Source organism: Lipophrys pholis (assembly GCF_963383615.2).
Source record: "Lipophrys pholis genome assembly, chromosome: 9".
In the NCBI taxonomy this organism is placed as follows: Eukaryota; Metazoa; Chordata; class Actinopteri; order Blenniiformes; family Blenniidae; genus Lipophrys; species Lipophrys pholis.
The window spans coordinates 25463113-25481972 of record NC_137639.1 but is presented as its reverse complement, the minus strand read 5'-3'; the positions used below and the strand labels follow the sequence as shown (position 1 = coordinate 25481972).

Genomic DNA, 18860 nt, shown 5'->3' with positions numbered 1-18860 from the left:
AATTTCATGCTTCATGAGATGCACGGTGTGATTGACTGCAGCTGAGTGCACTCAACTGGAGGTACATTGTTCCATAATGAATACAAATTGATCCGCATTTAAAGCGTCCCTGTTTTTTCTCCTGTTACCGCAGTGCACACGACCATGAAGTCAACGCTGGGCTCGCTGACGTCTGAGAGGGAGAGACTAAGACAGTGTCTGGATCACGATTCGTGTCCCCCTACTTCGCCGCAAGTTGTCAGTTTGAAGAACACGTTAGCGGCGGTACGTTAAAAAAAAAAAAAAAAACTACGCTCATTCATCATTCGCACAAGTCAGATGCTTCTTGTTAGATCAGGGTTGGGTGTTTCCCCTTCCCTTGCAGCGTTTGCTCTCCTCATACACGCCGCGTCCTCCCACGCCGCTTTTGAGGCGTGAGGCATTGACGAGCCCTTCAGAGAGATTACGAGCTGCCAAAGTGCTGCCTGCCCACCTGAGCTCAACCACATTCAACAGTCATGCATCCTGTTGTTGCTGCTTCCCACCAAGAGGCTTTTTTTTTGTTTGTTTTTTTCAATCTTCTGTCCTCAATTACATACGTTTGTTGTCATGAAATGTGTTGGCGTTGGGGCGAGCGCAGGTTCTCATGTGTCAGAAGAAGTCTTTTTTTTCTTTACCATATGAGAACGTGTCTGCTCTCTACGCCGACACTCTGCAGGGTTTCTTGATTCCTCTGTGTCTGCCTCATCTTCCTCACATAGAGCTAATAACAGTTGAGGACACACAACCATTAAAACAAGGCAAAAGACTTGTTTACAAGCTGATTTGCTGAGGATTTAGTGGAGAGGAAACCAATTTGAAACAGGGTGGCTTTTGTTGTTAAACAGGAAACTCTCTTTCAGCTTTCAGTATTCAACGCGTTACTTGTCGGGTCTGTGCAATAAACAATGTTTACGCTGGTTATTTCTCCAGGCTTTAGCCCAGAACTCTGAGCTGAGAGAGCGCCTGAGCAAGATTCATGCTGAGTCCCACATCGTAGACTCCCCACTAATAAATCTCACTGCCCCTGTGCAGGTGGGTGCAGGAATGCAGTGACTCGGTTTGCCCATCATCATCGTCGTGACGATTATTATTATTATTATTATTATCCTTTTCTTTATTTTCATCCCACACAGTCTGCAAATTGCCACAGAATGAATGAGCTGTCCTTTCCCTTCGCATCTAGATTCAACTCTCCTCTCACCCCCTCACTCGACTCACCACGAATATAAAAAAAAAATTAAATAAACTGGATTTTCTGCACTGCACACTTGAGGGAACGTTAAATTGAGTTTCTGTCCTTTGAATGAGCTTTCCCTAGCATCTGTCACTGGCTCAGGGAAAGACTTCTGACCCTTTGTGCCATTAACGTCCTCTTAAGGACGCTCTTTGCTTGTTTAATCAGATTTGCTGACCGGCTTGTGTGAGCTGATTTACTTAATTGTGTCCCTTGAAATTTGTTGAGCTCACCGTACAAAACTAATGCACCTCCTCTGAGATTATCTGTGGGTTAATTAAGTAGCTTAGGTAAAGATGAAGAACGGATATATGTGCTCACTTCTGTGTGTGTGTGTGGTGAACTCTTCTTGTTTTCGACTGTTTGCATGTTTGTTTGTTTTTGGGTTTATTTTGTCTCCGTTGCTTCGTCTCCACCTTAACTGACAATATGAGTTAAACTGCATCACTGCCAATGTGCACGTCCCATTCTCATTCAACTAACTGTTATTATTACATTAATATATTGCAACGCAGTCATTATAAATGTGGAATTACTTTAATTATATTTTGAATTTCCTGTGTTCACATTGTAATCAGATCATCAATAAATGCAATTTCAGATAAATTATTTATTTTAACTATTGGACATGATGCAAAATAAGTGATTGTTGTAGATGACTGTCTTTCAATATATTTATTGCACATCTTTTCTTTTTCTTTAATGTTCATACACTGTGATTGTATTAAACAGGTGCCTCTAAAAAAATTAATACAATAAAAAAGTTAATACCACCTGGAATTTTATTCAAATTCTGGCTTTTATGTTGTTCATTTTATATTATTTATTTATATTTTAATGCTTTTTAGCATCTATGTCATGAAAAACTAAATTACTGCACTTTTTAAAAATGAAAACAGACTATTTTTTAAACAATCTCATGAAAACACTTATGTAGAGATTCAGTTCATGGCTTTTGAGAGTAGAAATAAGTGATAGAACAATGAGGTTTTCAATGGTTTGCATTTTTTTTTTAGATGCACCTTTTACTCTCATTGTTGTTAGAGATGATGCTGCCTCATCAATGTTGTTATTATATCTGTGGAAATTGTTTGGCACAGAAACAGGACACCGTGGATGATTCCCGTCCCCTCGTACACCAAGTGTCCAACGAGAGCAGAGCTTCAATCGCCGAGTCTTTATCCGAGTTCTTCGATGCTCAGGCAGTTCTCTTGTCAGCGAGTTCTTCTGAAAACGAGGTGAGCGTTTTTCGTGTTGTAATGAGGCGTTTTTCTCCGAGTTGGTGACAAAAGCGTTTTTACCTCTCATGCTCAGAGCTGTAAAGTGGCGTTTTCAATGCGCTTGATGTTTGGTGTAATCTTTCTACGACCGAAAGCTCTGCTGCTGCTGCTGCTGCTGCTGCTGCTGCTGCTGCTGCTGCTGCTGCTGCTGCCGCCGTTTGACAAGAAAAGCTTTTGAGAAATGGAGAGAAAAATCAATCTGGACCGGCAAGTCTGACAAAACCACCAGTCGAGGATTTTATTTACTGCTCGGGATTTTCCCACTTCTGCCACCGCGTTAAACTTTTCAAGACATTCCGACAATTCAGTTATCCGCTTCACTAAAAAGAATAAAACGTTGAAATGTGTTCCTGCAGCATGCCTCCTGAGGTAACAGCGAGAGTGAAGGAAATGTGGAAATCGAAGTTAATTACTTTAATCTGAAAATACAGCAAACTGAGGTGCAAAAGTTCATCACCAGGTTCTTTGAGTCTATTCAGCTGAAATATTTCAGACCTGCTGACGTGACAGGATGTTGAAAAGACACCGACCCAGTCCCTTTCTGTCGGTGGTGTTGAAATTTATCTTCCCCGCTACAGTTTGAAAGTTTTTTTCTGTGCAGGTATCAGAGGATGACTCATACAACAGTGATGTAAGTGATAATATTTCCATGGACAACTTCAGCAATGAGAATGAGGGTGAACGACCAAATTCAGGTAACCGATGCCGGCCTCAGTGCACTTTTGTCTTCTGGTCACTTTTTATACACGAGCCTAAATGACCATATTTCCTTTTTCTCTGTTCTCAGGCTCCTCGGCGCTTTGTCAGCGGAGATCTTGTCTGCCTTCACCCAGCCCCACCAGCAGCACCATCAGCCTGTGGAACATACTCAGAAACAACATCGGCAAGGACCTGTCCAAGGTGGCGATGCCCGTGCAGCTGAACGAGCCTCTCAACACCCTGCAGAGACTATGCGAGGAGCTGGAGTACAGCGAGCTGCTAGACAGAGCGGCAGTCACGCAGGACCCTTTCGAACGTATGGTGAGATGACAACTCTACAGTCCTCTGTTTGACTGCGTGGGCAGTGTCTTTTGTTCGGATAACATATTTACTCTCAGCACTTCAACGAGTCTCCTCTGACAATACTAAAAAAAAAAATGTTTTCTGAATCTGGTGTGACAAACTGTTGAGAGATATATCGAATCACAGATACTGGATAAGCTGACTTTTTGTAGGCAGCAGTGAGTGTAAACCATTCATCACATCTCAGGTCAGCTGAAGGACCGATAGCGAGCCTATTGTGATGCAAAAATGGGAGACAATGAGCAACAAGTTTAACTTGCTATCACACCGGATTGGTACTTTTTGTATGGACTTTGCACATTCTCCTACAAGATTCCTTGACCGGATCAAGATGAGGTTTCTCCAGAGTCCAGCAATAACGTGGTCACCAGACATGAAGCAAAATCAAGCTCATACGATACAGAAGCTGCTGGATGAGGAAAAACCAACCTGAATAAAGACCAGACTGACATGCTGAGAGTATTTTCTTATTTATTACACTTGCTAAGTAAGTTTACTAACAAAACACCTTTAAAAGTTCCTTCCTTCATAAAATATATTGTTTATGTCCTTTACAAACTAACTTAATGGCTCTTTGGAGAGAGCCAATGTGTATTCATGTTTCTTTCAGTAGATATTTTTTATACTCAGCTACACAAATCACCTGTTGGCTGCACTTTGCTGTTTGGTGGATCTTCTCATATATCTTTAAAGTATTGTAATAAATGGCTGAACGTCATAAAAGAAAGTAAGTGCATACAGAATAAGTGATTGTCTTTTCACGTAAGCGAGTAGTTCCACCCTTTTTCACTGGGAGCTCCACCAGATTGCCTCTCTAAGACATCTAACCCCCTCTCTGATCTTTAATTGGAGAAAACATCACAGTGAAGCTGAACTTTGATGGACCCTCCCACTTTCACCAACGTACAAAACTGGAGCCTTAAAAAATGAAGCAGTGTCTCCTGCAGGAGCTCGTCTCGGTTGTTTATTAGGCTCCATGTGGGAGGAACCCTGATATGAATTGTAGATTTTCACTAGGCTGTATTGGATATCATATCATTACATTTGCATTGACTGACTTTCAAGTGACTTTGCTGGTTGAAATTTTTTTCATTTTTCTGTGTGTGAGTGTGTGTGTGTGTGTGTGGGGGGGGGGGGGGGGGTGAAGACCGAGCCAGTGAAGTCACACAGGACAAATATAAATGAGAAATGAAAAACAACTTAAGTCTGTGTCGATACTGTACAAATAAAAAGAACTTTATTTTTCCCAGCAGATGCAATTTGTGAAGCTTGTGAAGCAACACAGATGCACAAAGAAGTGACACCAAAGGTTTATAGAACAAGCAGCAAGAAATCCATTAGAAAAAGAAAAAAAAACTGTGAAAAGCACAGAAAAACATATTCAATAATAATGCAAAGGCCAAAGGCGCATTCAGTCGTCACGCTGAAAACTGGAGTCTGTGGCCTCCCATTATGAGGAAAAGTAATTATCTGGGCAAATTGGTTGTGTGCAGACAGTTACTCTGCTCATTAGAGTACCAAGGAAACGAAATTAGAACAGCTTAGAACCAAAATGGGATTTGAGGTTTGTTAGAACATGACACAAAGAGGTACTTGTGACATTAAATGGATTGTGTGGCACAGATCATTACTAGCAGTTTCTCATTATTCGTAAAAACAATGAAAAACATTTTTTTTCCACTTTGTCTTTTGGTTTTCCTGCAGATCTACATAGCGACGTTTGTTGTCTCCGGCTACGCGTCCAGCTACTACAGAACCGGAGGAAAGCCTTTTAATCCTGTTCTTGGAGAGACCTATGAATGCGACCGACCAGATAAAGGATTTCGATTTGTCGCTGAGCAGGTAGGCATTAAGTAAAGTGTTGTAATTACTGGATGTTTTTTTACTTTCTTTTTTTTTAAAGATTCATTCATATTCATGTTCCAAACTCTTTACAACAGGTCAGCCATCACCCGCCAATCTCAGCTTGCCATGCAGAGTCTAAAAACTTTGTCTTCTGGCAAGGTAGTGAAAATGATTGTTATTCAAATCAATTAGTCGCGGCTGCTTGTTTGGGAAAACTGTGAATTTTGTAGGATTTCATTTGTCTGATTCCTTCTGTAGACGTGAGGTGTAAGAACAAATTCTGGGGAAAGTCAATGGAGATTGTTCCTGTGGGCACCACTCATGTAACGCTCCCCGGGTGAGTCTGTTCGCCCTCAGCCCTGCGTCGACCAGTGAACCAACAAGATCAAATTAACCTCTCTCTGGATTTCTCACCTCCAGACTTGGAGATCATTATGAGTGGAACAAGGTGACGTCCTGCATCCACAACATCCTCAGCGGACAGCGCTGGATCGAGCACTATGGGGAAATCACCATCAGGAACTCCGGCAGTGATGTTTGTCAGTGCAAGATAACCTTTGTTAAGGTGAGAGAAACGAGGACAAAACATTTGAGTGGATAATCTATGCAATACATGAATAATAATAAAATAAAGTTATACCTATTGATCCATTGTGGGTGGCGCTGTGTTTAAGTGCAATCAGTTTAAACACTTTCACAAATGTCCTCTTGTATACATCCTCTTGCTGCTCCAATCAAACGTATCTGAACTAAAGTGAGTCATCTTTGTGGTTTGTGTGTGAGTCTATAGCCACTCCAGTGACCTTTAACACACACACAGCAGCCGTTTAATGCAAAACCCACTACTTGATAAACATTGCTTTTTTAAAGGGGGAAAATCCAGAAACTGAACCTGAAATTGCTCATTATTTCTGGCGATGTCTCTCAGCTGGAGCTTTGCTTCTGTTGATCTGTTGGTGTGACAAACTGAAGGCTGAGACTGAGAGTATAAGTATATATATATATATATATACTCTCGACTGCACAACGGTGTAAATATGCTACATAAATGCATTCAATCGAACACTAATCATTTATATGGACATGCAGTGACCAACTTACACCTGAGATATTTACATTACTCAAAATGTCTGTTAATGTGACATCTAACATGAGACCTTTCTATTTGTGCAACAAGCAGAAAACTGTGCATCAAGTTTTAATGTTGCTATATTTGGGCTTCCTTATGATGTTTGGATATCAAACTGTGAATTTTGACGTAGGAATATTTTACACAGTAAGATATGACAAACGACAGGATGTGAAACCTAATAGACATTAACTTTGTTAATTGATTAATTAATTAATTTATAAGCGTGCTCCTTTGGGAAATTTTCCAGTTGGAGTAGGAAAAGAACACGACTGAAGAGGCTCGAGTGACGTGAGGATTTTAACTTATTCACGTCACTTATTTTTCACGTTTGTTGCCTTTTTCTTTCTACACGTCCCCCAACAAACAATCATGAATAAGGAATGAACATAATACCCTGGCAAACTTGTGTGTATACACATTAACCTGCACCCATAATTCCATAGTTCCGTCATTTCTATGCTTCCCTTAAACAAACGTGAGTTGTCTGCTGCTGCACAACTTTTTGTTTGTGCCTCTTCTTGTTGTTAAACGTTAATTAATCTGTTTCTTTTGAGAACAGCAGGGGTTTTGACAATTTCTGCACGACGGCTTAAAGTTTCATCCCCTTTGCAGCAGCCGTGTATTAAAGCAGTTTCGATTGAAAGCTTCCAACTTTAAGACTTTCATCTTACTAATACAAGTTTATCTAAGCGTAATGAGTGAATCAGCCACTGCTGACAGCTCATCCAATGTGTCAAACCAGTTTAACTATGTGCACACTTTAGTTTTGAATAGTAAATTAACAGTTGTATTGACGTTCAAATTGTCATCACTTACCCAACACTTCGCATACTAAGAGCCAAGCACTGTAAAATATCGATATGCTTAACTCATAAGATTCTGATTCTTCATAAGGACATTCATTATGTCGTTCACTGTATCTCATCTGTATTGGTAGACGTTCCCACATCAAGCCACAGGGGGTTATATTGTAAATTCTATTTCCCATCGTAGTTCACGTCCCCTCGTCACAGAGGATTCTCTTCGCCTGTATGCCAACCACGAACCCCTACATGCTTCTAATGCCTGATATATGGAAGCTTTTGCCGAGAAGAGAAGGTTAATTGCTTTAGTCTGTGCCACTTAAAAGACCTCCTGAAGCTGCGCAGGATGGCGAGTCGAGACATGTCAGAACTGATCACGCATCTTCTTGTCTCATTAAACGCAGCAGCCCAGCAACACACGCTGAGGACTGGGACTGGGACTGTTTATGCAACAACAGCATCTGCTGATTTTGGAGGACATTATCATGATTTTTGCACTGGGCAGACACCTGATTCAGAAGGTTGATTTAGTTTTTCTTCTTCCCGCAGGCCAAATACTGGAATTCCAGTGTGAATGAGGTGGAGGGAACTATAACAGACAGTAAAGGAAAGGTTGTGCACAGACTCTTTGGGAAGTGGCATGAGGCAGTTTTCTGTGGAGATCCACCGTCAGCAACGTGCATCTGGAGAGCAAGTATGATGAGTGACTTTCATATCTAAGCCCCCAAAAAATAAAATCTGGTTCTCTATTAGTGCTTGAAGCCGTTGCTGTTGTTTCTGTACAACTCAGATGCAATGCCAGTGGACTACGAGCAGTACTACGGCTTCACCAAGTTTGCAATTGAGCTGAACGAGTTGGAGCCGTCTGTGAAACCGCTGCTACCACCGACAGACACCAGACTACGAGTGGACCAAAGGTACGAGGCAAAACTGCAGAAATGAAAAACAACCCACTGCAGAGAAGCACAACAAACTCAAACGATGAAGACAAAACCTTCTAACATTTCATGTGAGATATCATTGGTGAACCCAGGATCTGAGCAGCTCTCCTTTCCTAACATCATGATTCAAGTAGCTCAAAAATAGTTGCACCACTTGTTTATGTTAAGAATAGAAGCAGGCGCAGATTAAGGAAACTCATTTCAGCTCGCGTTTTGAGATCGAAAAGTCTCCTGACTAACAGAGCCCCAAAGCGCCACACACGGAAAAAAAAACATGCTCACCACTTTGTCATCAAGCTGAAATATAACGCTGCTTCTGGCTTTTTATAACGTGAGTTATGCCTTCTCCTTTATTTTCCCGGTTTTATACACTTATAGTAATTACTCAAAACCAGAAAACACGGGTGAAGAATAAATTTGACCATAAAGATTAATGTCTTACCGTGTCTGCCTGGTGACTGTGTGTGTGTCTGTGTGGCAGACTGTTGGAGGAGGGGAACCTGGAGGCCGCCGAGGAGCAGAAGCAGAGGATCGAAGAGCTGCAGAGGGAGAGGCGAAGAGTCCTGGAGGAGAACGACGCGTCGCATCAAGCCAGATTCTTCAGGTAGCCTCAATGTCCGTGCAGCACGCCGACTGTGTCGCTGCCGCATTTGTGAGGTTGAAGGACATTTCGGTTCAAACGCTTAGAGGAGCCACACGTCCTTCATGAGACCTGCACATTAGTCTTGCTGTCATCCAGGATCAATGTGTCAAGTCTCCCGACTAACACAATCTAAAGTCTCACACATTTCTCCATGTATACCTTCAATATCTCACCAAACTCCAGTAGGAAGTTTTCAAATCTACTTTCCACATCATGCACAATATTGACTAAAACTGTCAAACAAGAGCGTATACCTTTGCCAACACCCCGTTTGTCACCATGGAAACCAATGGATTAGAAGGTCATTTGATCCACCACACCACTCCTTCCATCATTTGTCATGGTTGTTTGAATTGCTTCATGTAATCACTGTTTGACACATTTTACTATTTCACTGTGACCATCCCCCCCCTGACCTTTGACCCCCAGCCGCTAACCAGAGTAATGACATCACTGCATCACAGAGGACGGGGAATTGAAAACTCAACATTTTGACCTTTCACCCAATCGCACTTAAAATTTAATGGAACCATCCTTGGACAAAGACAAATCATCCCTGAGAGTTTTATGCAATTCGGGTAAATAGTTTTTTGCAAAAAGTTGGTAACATACATACAAGGTAATAATGAAAATGTTTCGAGAAAAATACACATATGCATACTCATATTGATACTGTGCAAGTTGAAATATTCATTAAGATGTGCTTTAAGGGTAAAAGAAAAAAGCACTTTTTAAAATGGAAATAGTGTTGCTTGACCTGTGCTTAGTGTGCACATTGCATATGCTCAGATTTTTGTCCAAAACTTTTCAGGTTTTTTCCCATATTTCTCATTTGAATGCATCCATCTGGTGCAACTACGTGGGAGGAAGATATGTATTGCTGAAACAAAGAGGCAAAACACGGCTTGTGTGAAGCAAAAGTGTTGTACATAGTAAACATTTTCACTAATCCCACCAAATCCTGCACAATCAACTGAATGAATACAATAATATTAATAATAATGATCATAACCAAAATAATAATAATAGTTTACTGTTATTATTATTATTATTATTATTATTATTATTATTATTATTATTATTATTATTATTATTATTATTATTATTATTATTATTATTATAAGTCATATCAAGCTCATATGGAAGGCTGGTTTCAGAGGCTTGAGAGGATCTTTTGGTCAGCACATGGGTTTGCACTCGCCGAGCAGCAGCAGTAACACTGCAGGTGAGGCTGTAACCGAACTGAATCACAGCACTTCAGTATCACAGCAGTCACGTCACCACCCAGGGTGTTGCATAGCTTTAATTGCAGCGTCTTTGCAGCAACCCCAGGCTCCTGTTTGCTTTCCATCAGCCTCTGGCTCCCCTTACTCTCAGATTATTCATTATTGCATGCTGTTTGTTTTTTTCCGTTGCCACAGGAAGTCAAAAGATGATGCGTGGGTGAGCAACAACACGTACTGGGAGCAGAGGAAGGACCCCGGCTTTACACACATAGATTTTCCGACACTGTGGTAACCCCCCCCCCCCAGCAACCTGCACAGCCTCGACCGTGATTCAGGCTGGAAGATGTCAGGATCACGGTGTTATCCGCATTCAGTACCGGTCCTCAGTACCGCAGTTCTTTACAGTGATTGCCTTAAAAACAAGTGCTTATCTGAGTTGTGTAAACATGTTTATGCAAGGTATTCATGAGAATGTTGATCGATTTAGTAAATTTTGCCTACTTTTCCTTCTGTTGAATTGTACTGCAGCACTCACTGAAATAAAGAAAACTATGGGGAATAAAGGACAGAAAATCCTTTTTCATAGTTTATATACACTATCTTAAAATGTGCTGAACGGCTGGTCACTTCAGTCAAAGTCTTATCATGAACATTTTCTACCTCTAAGACGATCTTAGCCTTGGTATACCATCAAGTGTACACATTCGGTATTTATTCTGCGTCTGCCTGATACTTTACTGGTTTTGCTCACGTTGCTTTATTTATTTAGTTTCATTTTCTGGATGTTTTTATTAAAGGTCTGTGTTTTATAAGGGATTCTTTAGAACAAACGAGTCGTTCAAATGTGACCTTACCGAGCTGAGCTTCTCCGTCTGTCTCATAACAGAATCCAATGCTTTGGCTTTAAGTGTCTGAATGATTGTGCAACTATTAGCAGCGGTAGCAAATATCAAATCCTGTCTGTATAGACCCTGGGCTTTGGGTCCAAATATGTTGAAAAATCTGCTCAATGAGCTCAAATAAAATGTTAATTTTTTTTGTCTTTATGTTGTGGCTGTTTTCTTACTTAAAGCATCGTACCCAGTCCCATCAATCAGATCTGCCTGTGGGATAAGTGAGTAGAAGTAGTCCCATTACTCTAATCAATTGGTATTTTTGTTTATTTGTATTTTCATTAGAGCTACTTCATGCATGTAATTTACCTCATATTTAATGTTTTAGGTTTAAACTTAGGCTTAACTTGAGATTAGACTCTTGATCAACTTGTGGAAATTATCTATCTGCATTCAACTGGCAAACTTACTGTCACAGTTTCACTTTTCTAACTTAAACCAAGTTTCTCCAGTTTCTGTCAGTTTCGCTCTTTTTATTAAGCTTAACTGCATTTCATACCATTTTCTCTAATTCATTCACACTTTTAATTACGTTGTAGTTTCAGTTATAAGCTTTGGCTGGCATTTCATTAGTCAATAAGTTATTTAATTTACAAAATTGTTTTCTATACAAGCACCTGATAAAAAATTTAATGGTCTTTTTTTTCTGAAAAAAACCCTGTTAAATAGGAATCAAACGTTTTTAGAAAGGGAAATCAATCAGGTGTATCTGTACTATTACCTGTGCAATTAAATGTTTTTGTTCTTAGTTTTTGGTACTGCATTTATTTAATGTGTAAATGTAAACAATACAAGAGCAGTTAAGAGTTTAACACATTTTGCAGTACTCTCAGTGAAGATTATAAATTGTCATATATATGGTTCATTCACAAATGTCACATAGAAGCACTGAAACACAAATAAAACAGATAAATTTAGTTCTAAACATCACATCTATAAGGATTTTATATGTGCATTCGGAGGTTATTTGCTCTTCTCATCGATTTTGTGCTGCAGTATTAATGCAATAATATGAAGTTAATAAGAAGCAAAAAGAGCTCTGTGACACTTTGGACTAAATTGGAAAATTTTGTTGCATTGCTTACATGCTATGTATGATAGAAAATACTAATCAGTCTTCTCAAAAACAACTACAGTATGTTAACAGTCACTTTGACAACTGGAGGAATTTGAGTCAATTTGCTGGTATCACAAACAGCCACTAGGTGGCGACAGACAGCCATGAAGGATTTACAGTGAAAGAGGAGTTTGTCAAATAACATAATCGAGCTTCTTCTCCCTTTTGATATAATGAACGGTGGATGTATGAAGGTATTATTGTTGAAAAAAGGTTTGAGTACCTGTAACGGTGCAATTTGTGGTTGTGTGCAGTGATTTTTTTTTTTTAAAGTGTATCAGTATATTTGAGGTCACACACTCAATGAGTTTTGTACTTTTAGAATTATATTTCTCTCCACAAATACAGCATAACACTTATAAATTCACAGATTATTAGTTACGTGTGCATAAATCCTATTTTATAAGTCACAGTTAAAAAAAAAAAACCTGACACGCTCAGATTTTTATATTTATGAGCAATAAATACATTTAAGAAAGTGCAGAAGTAATGTGTAGAAGTAACACTGCTCATAAAGGACACAACCGATGTAAAGCACACATTTTTTTTATTAATATTGTTATGATCATCGTTGTTCGCGTGTAAAGACTGCGCCCTACGCACGCCCTTCCTGGAGAGGGCGGAGCGTCTTTTGGTCTTTTGTCCACAAACACAGGACTGTCTGCTCGTGCAGTGAAAGAAAGAAACTCGAGCCTCTTCTGAAAACTCTGATTTGACAGAGTTTCTCTGCTCTTCCATCTCGATTTTCCACCAGAGAGGAAAAACAGGCACTTTAGGAGAAGCGGTACGACGTGTCGCGTCTGATTTGTTTCCTTTTTTCTCTCAGCGACATGGTGAGAGATTTTCACCAGTAAATAACTCTCCTGTCACCTCGACAGGTTTCGGGAGATGTTCGCCGCGGCTACCAGGAGCTTTGTGGAGGAGGTGGATCACGGAGGTCTGCTGATCCCGGTGTGCAGCTTGAATGACCCGATCTGCGCCCTTTCCGTGGTGTTGAAGCGCAAACGCTTCTGGTTCTGGCAGAAGCCAAAATACCAGCCCACAGATTTCAACCTCAACAATCTCCTGACAGGAGACGCGCCCATAAAGCCAGGTAAACCTCGGTTTGTAGACAAAGTTCCTTTATGACAGTCTGGCATCCGCACTATCAGTCAAACTGTAATTTAATGTACGCATTCACATGTGAAGTTATGCTATAATGACTTTTCTCGATCCCAGCTGAGTATGAAGGTAGTTTACACCTGGACAAGACAACAGCCCATCACAGAGAAGTTGAGAAACAGTAATTAACTCAAAATGCATGTTTTATTTTGGACTGTGGGGGGAAAACTGGAATGCCCACACAAACTCCACAAAGAAAGGTCAAAACAGACTCGTACCAGGGAAAGTAAAATATAGAGAATATACAGGTTGAACACTAGTTTTTTGGGTGTTCATCATTTGACAAAGATCTGTGTTCATGAACTATAATGAAAGTTATATACTGTATGTCTGCTGACAACGACCTCAGGAATGTTAGTTAAATACAGTAAGAAAACCAACATCATACCTTTAACTGTTTATTCACCCCTCCCACACACATTTAGGTGACGCTATGTGATTATATATAAATCATCATGTCTTTATTTTCCTCAGGGAAAACAACTTCCTACATTCAAAACATCTGATTGAGACAATCTGCTTCAAACTTAGTCAACATCTCCACTGTTTGCAAAACTACCCAAAACCTCTCTTTCTCCACAGATGTGGTGGAGACGGCCTTCGTCAAATTCAGCGGGATGTTCGCCAACAACATTCAGGGAACCGTCGACGCCAGCTTCATCAACGCCGGCGTCAACGTGACGGGGAAAGACTCTTCCAAACTCCAGTCGTCCTTCGGCAGCCTGAAGAAAGAGGAGGTGGATGTGCAGAAGTTACTGCGAGACTGTAAAGACAGGTCAGTCCTCCGGAGGCCGTTCTCCAATGTGAGGCTTTTTAAAGTAGAAGGTAAACAAAGTAACTATCGTCCAACCTTCGGTCTGATAGAAGAACTGCAGACAACTGAAGTGATCTTTGTACAACTGTAAAGTTTTACACAAAAACTAAAGGTCAAGTTGAACATTAACTCATCGCAAAGTTTCTATAGGTAATAGGTTATATATGTAAACAAAACAGAAACGTGCAATATAAATATTCCCATCTGAACCTCGGCGGTTCTGCCTCAGGGTGTTGGACATGTCGCACTCGCTGATCCAGCAGACCAAGGAGAAGAACCGCAGGGCGTTCGGGATTGTGAAGGAACGCATCGAGACCACTCAGCCCTGCTCGGTCATCGAGGAGGTGCAACAAGGTGGAGAGTGTGGAGGAAGTCTCAGCTCCTGCAACCCAAAGATCCCCAAGGTACAAGATAAGATAAGATAACGTTTTCTTCATCCCATAATAATGGGAACCAAAACACTAATACCTTGGTCTGTGTTTCTTATTATATTCTGGATTTAATATAATTGTAGGTCATTTTGGCAAAAAAAAAAGAAGTTATAAATCCAGTTTTAATGCTTTTTTCTGCCTTTTATCATTATTCCTGTAGGTTTTCCAGTAAATGTGATCAGGGTTTTTTTTCTTGCCTCTATGCTTTCCATTATCATACTTTTAACTAATTCAGTTTCAGTTCTGCATTTCACTGCGTTCTGCAAAAGTTGGCTTCAAAAAAAAAAAGAAGCAGAACTTTGTGTTTTTAAGTTAAGAGGAAGTGGAATTTGCTCCGACAAAACAATGAATTTATGGTCAGCTTGAGAGGGAAGGATTAAATTTAACTTGCTCTTTAATTCTTTTGTTCCTGTTTTTGTAACGTAAAACCTGCTGTACTAGGAAGGTGGTCAAAAAAAAACAAAAAACAGTGATAAATCAGAGATTGAAGAGAATGTTATTAGAGATAATTTTGGGGGCCGGGGAGACGCTGGTTGATGAGTCGGGAGTAAAGATGACGTGTGCTACATAGACGGTGTGCTCAGCTTGTTTTTACTTTAAATCCGACTGTAGCCGTATGTCTGTGCTTCAACTGCTTTCAGGTTTCGCTGAAGGAAAACGGGAGTCTGAGTAAAGACAGCAACGTCACCATGGAGATTCCTGCCAACACCACCATCGCCTACGGCCTGATAGAGCTGGAGGTCAGGCATGACGGACGCTTTGGTGAGGAAATCATTTGCTTTATGTTGAATTGATGTGAAACACAAAAAAACACCTTTGTCTTTTTTCCATTGAAAACGTCACATGGTCCATTTCCCCGCAGAGCTGTGCCTGACGTCAGACCTCGCGGGGGGTTTCGAGGTCGACGGACCCGTTAAAATGCCGAATCAGTCTCTTTTAGGAGCTCCTCTGCAATCAAACGGCAGCCTTCAAAAAGGTAAATGACAGTTTTCCGTGCGTATGGCGTTAAAAAGGAACGACTTCGGATGTTTGCTGCGGCGAATGACGTTAACGTATGTGGAGTCGTAAAGATCCTGGAGGCTTCGTCTTACCACAGCGACGGAAAGAACCTGTGTTCTGACCCAATTCACAAGTTCTCCATGAACTTTGAATAACGGTGCACAAAGAGACGATGCTTGTTTACTGTTGTTGACTCGTCATGAAGATATGATTTGTTTTTGCCTGCATGTATTTTCCAAGCTGCAGAATAAAACTGGGTTTCAGAGAGGTTGGGACGATATGAAACATGAAGACACACTGATTTACATTTCATCCACAATTCTATTTTTGCCACTTCCAGAGCATTGTGAGCTCGTTTTGAGTGTGACGGCAGCGACAGGTCTCGATAACGTTGTGATAGGAGCCCGTTTACCGCAGAGTATTCCTGTAACAACTGTCTGTAAACACCTGAAGCGTGGAGAGACTAATTGTTTTAATTCTAGGAGAGGCTGTAAAAGTTCGGCACTGCAGGCAAGTCGGTTCACTTCTTCTGTGAAGCCGTCTTCTAGGTGGATAAATGCAGTATGTGGTCTAAGGTCCAGTTAAACTGCGATTTTACTGCAACGTCTGGATTGAAGGATGTTGCTTTAAAATCCAATTTCCATGTAATTGTGTGTCTGTGTAACAGACTGATTCGGTCATATGTTCTCTTCTGAATCATTTGGGTTCATGAGATTTGCAAAATGTTGCAGTCTTTTTGTCCATTTGTGGATTACACTGAGGCGAGTTCACAGACAATTGGAAGTTGTTTTTTTTTTACTTTAGCACGTCATCATCTAGATGGTAGAACTGTCTTACTGCATTTCAGAGTACACACTTATGGTTTCGGTTTACCTTCCTGTTGCCTGTTTTAGTCGTATGTTAACTCGACTATTGTAACTTGTGTATAAATAACAAAATGCTTGCATTTTCGTTCCAACCCTCAGAGCTGGACCATCTCGGAGATCATTTCCAGCTGCTGTCGGGTCTCCCTGCCGCCACCAGGTCGTCTCTGCTCCGGCGAGTCACCGAACTCATGCAGGACAAAGCAGCCGTCACGACGCTGCAGCACATAGTGAGTAACACAGCGACGCCTTCGACTTTGCTTGAATCTAATGTAGTTTCATGAAATGAGACATTGTTGTTATTTTTTTTTACTTTTTTTCAGTTGGACCAAATGTGCCTGGATAAGAAACCTGACCTGAGTGACCTCAAAACAACCGAGTCACAACAACAGAACATTAAATCTATTCTGGACCTGTTGGATCAGTGCGGACGTGTAGGTCCAGCTCCGTCCACGTCAGTCCTGACTGCCGTTCACCTCATGACCTGCACCTTAGAGGGTGAGACGAGTCGGACTTTGTTCTGCCTTTATTACCTAAAACCTTCAGTCTGTTATAATAATAATAATAATAAAAATATAAAAAAAACTCTCACTTCAAGGTCAGAAAGGACGTGTGTGTGTGTGTGTGTGTGTGTGTGTGTGTGTGTGTGTGTGTGTGTGTGTGTGTGTGTGTGTGTGTGTGTGTGTGTGTGTGTGTGTGTGTGTGTGTGTGTGTGTGTGTGTGTGTGTGTGTGTGTGTGTGTGTACACGCTGTCCTGGAAACCTAATTTCCCTCTGTTTCTTTCCCATCCTGCTCCTTCTGGATCTTCATCTTTCAGAGCTGCCAGACGACGGCCTCGCCACGCTGGGAAAGTGCTGCAGCCCCCGAGTTCTACCGACCTTGGAGCTACTGGTGAGTAAAGTCCCGTTTTACAAATGAATCTAAAACAACAACCTGCTGGGTTTTTTTTTTAAATGAGGCATTACGTACTAACTCAGATGTTCCCTCACATCTGTTCCAGGTGTGGTGTGTGTCGGGGAGCGGCGAGTTGCCTCAGAGCGACGCCGAAGTGACGCAGGACGTCTTTGAAACGACTCGACATCTGTTCGCTCTCTGTGATGTGTCCCTGGAGAAAGACGGAAACGTGCTGAAGACAGAAATAAACCCGCAGCCAGGACATCTCCCTCTGGTCCTGTGTATCGCCGTCACAAGTCTCGCCTCTTTGGCCGAAAGTGTTTGATAAAAATACGGAGGCTTCACCTCGCTGTGGGCGAATGGCAGCACATCAAGTTTGTTTACAAGTGTTTTCTCTTTTTAATGTGCCAAGCGATCTATTAAAAATATCTTGGATGTGGTTTTTTTTTTTTGGTACTTAATGTTTCCGCACAACCACCGAAGTGTCATTTCTTTTTTTAAGGCTAATTAATCTGGTCTCAGGTATTTCCATCAGGTGATGGCGAGTATTAAAAATTGACCAATGTAGTATTTATATTTTTAAAATACAAATGTTTGAGTGGATTTATTCTTCAGTAGTTATATAAAACTGCAAAACATTGTATGATTGTTGATCATTACTGAGTCCAAATCTTGAATTTATAGTTTAATGTGACAAAAATGTGAAACATTTTTAATGGATTTATACATTTTTATAATCTAAAAATTTTTTGGGGGGTGTGAAAATCACAAGTTTGATGGTATGATGGCAGTTTGTATTCCTAAGCCTTCCCTGTGACCTTGAAATCCACCTTCAACTTTCACATTTCTAATCTCTGAAGTATTACACTGACTTAAAATTGAGGTGTACCTGTTGTTGGCTACATTTCTCGTGAATGGATTTCTGATATTTTCACAAGTGATAAATTTCTCTCTGACATAAACAGAACTTTTTTTATTGCTTTACTGTAGTTTTGTCTACTCAGCCATGTGTTGTTATATAAATTCAACAATAACGTTCAGTTTTGATTGGAAAGTCTCTCAAACAGCAACCACAAGTTGCTTCAGGCACTTTATCCAGCCAACTAAGATATCACCAGAAAAAGGCTGAAGTCAGCTTCTACTTGAGAAGAAAAAATTTGATTTATTTGTGACTGCCATGTTTGATTTGCACATTTTTTATGCTGGACGAGGAAAAACTCGCTGCTCCGACCTCTGGCACACATGTCGCCCTGAATATTTTCAACCCCAAATCAACTCTAAGAATTCAAAAAATGAGTTTTATCAGGCTGGAAAGAATGAGTTGAATAAAGAATCACTTCAGGGAAACTTTGAGAAACTTCACAGCTTAAAAGCCTAAAGATCTCGTTTAAATCTCTGACATTGAAACATTAAAACTGCTTGAAGTATAGAATTTTTTTTTACCAAAATGAGTATATGATTTCAACCTTTTCTTCATCTAACCTTTCTCATTGTTTCTCAC

The 18860-nt window shown here is 40.6% G+C and overlaps 2 protein-coding genes across 2 annotated transcripts in view; both read left to right on the top strand.

Moving 5' to 3' along the window:
• The window catches only part of osbpl3b (oxysterol binding protein-like 3b), a 34153-nt gene extending 22921 nt beyond the window's left edge, over positions 1 to 11232 (top strand). The window contains exons 11-22 of the mRNA XM_080470890.1: positions 134 to 264; positions 2356 to 2493; positions 3137 to 3230; positions 3323 to 3555; positions 5302 to 5439; positions 5538 to 5601; positions 5701 to 5779; positions 5863 to 6007; positions 7927 to 8071; positions 8168 to 8294; positions 8800 to 8922; positions 10383 to 11232. Coding sequence (XP_080327016.1) covers positions 134 to 264; positions 2356 to 2493; positions 3137 to 3230; positions 3323 to 3555; positions 5302 to 5439; positions 5538 to 5601; positions 5701 to 5779; positions 5863 to 6007; positions 7927 to 8071; positions 8168 to 8294; positions 8800 to 8922; positions 10383 to 10479 — 1514 coding nt within the window. The 3' untranslated portion in view covers positions 10480 to 11232. The remainder of the gene's footprint in view (positions 1 to 133; positions 265 to 2355; positions 2494 to 3136; positions 3231 to 3322; positions 3556 to 5301; positions 5440 to 5537; positions 5602 to 5700; positions 5780 to 5862; positions 6008 to 7926; positions 8072 to 8167; positions 8295 to 8799; positions 8923 to 10382) is intronic.
• A 1577-nt stretch (positions 11233 to 12809) lies between these two features.
• gsdmeb (gasdermin Eb) lies at positions 12810 to 18787 on the top strand. The gene is made up of 10 exons (XM_080472483.1): positions 12810 to 12981; positions 13076 to 13290; positions 13941 to 14133; positions 14402 to 14576; positions 15245 to 15365; positions 15466 to 15579; positions 16568 to 16695; positions 16789 to 16963; positions 17283 to 17356; positions 17466 to 18787. Exons 2-10 carry the CDS (start codon positions 13086 to 13088, stop codon positions 17682 to 17684), a joined length of 1404 nt encoding a protein of 467 aa, XP_080328609.1. The 5' UTR covers positions 12810 to 12981; positions 13076 to 13085; the 3' UTR covers positions 17685 to 18787.
• The last annotated feature ends 73 nt before the right edge of the window (positions 18788 to 18860 follow it).

Bases quoted from the DNA above. Each gene is read 5' to 3' on its own strand.
- gsdmeb (XM_080472483.1), top strand. From the start codon at position 13,086: ATGTTCGCCGCGGCTACCAGGAGCTTTGTGGAGGAGGTGGATCACGGA. The intron at 13,291-13,940 runs GTAAACCTCGGT...CTTTCTCCACAG, and splicing joins AGACGCGCCCATAAAGCCAG to ATGTGGTGGAGACGGCCTTC. The intron at 14,134-14,401 runs GTCAGTCCTCCG...GTTCTGCCTCAG, and splicing joins CTGCGAGACTGTAAAGACAG to GGTGTTGGACATGTCGCACT.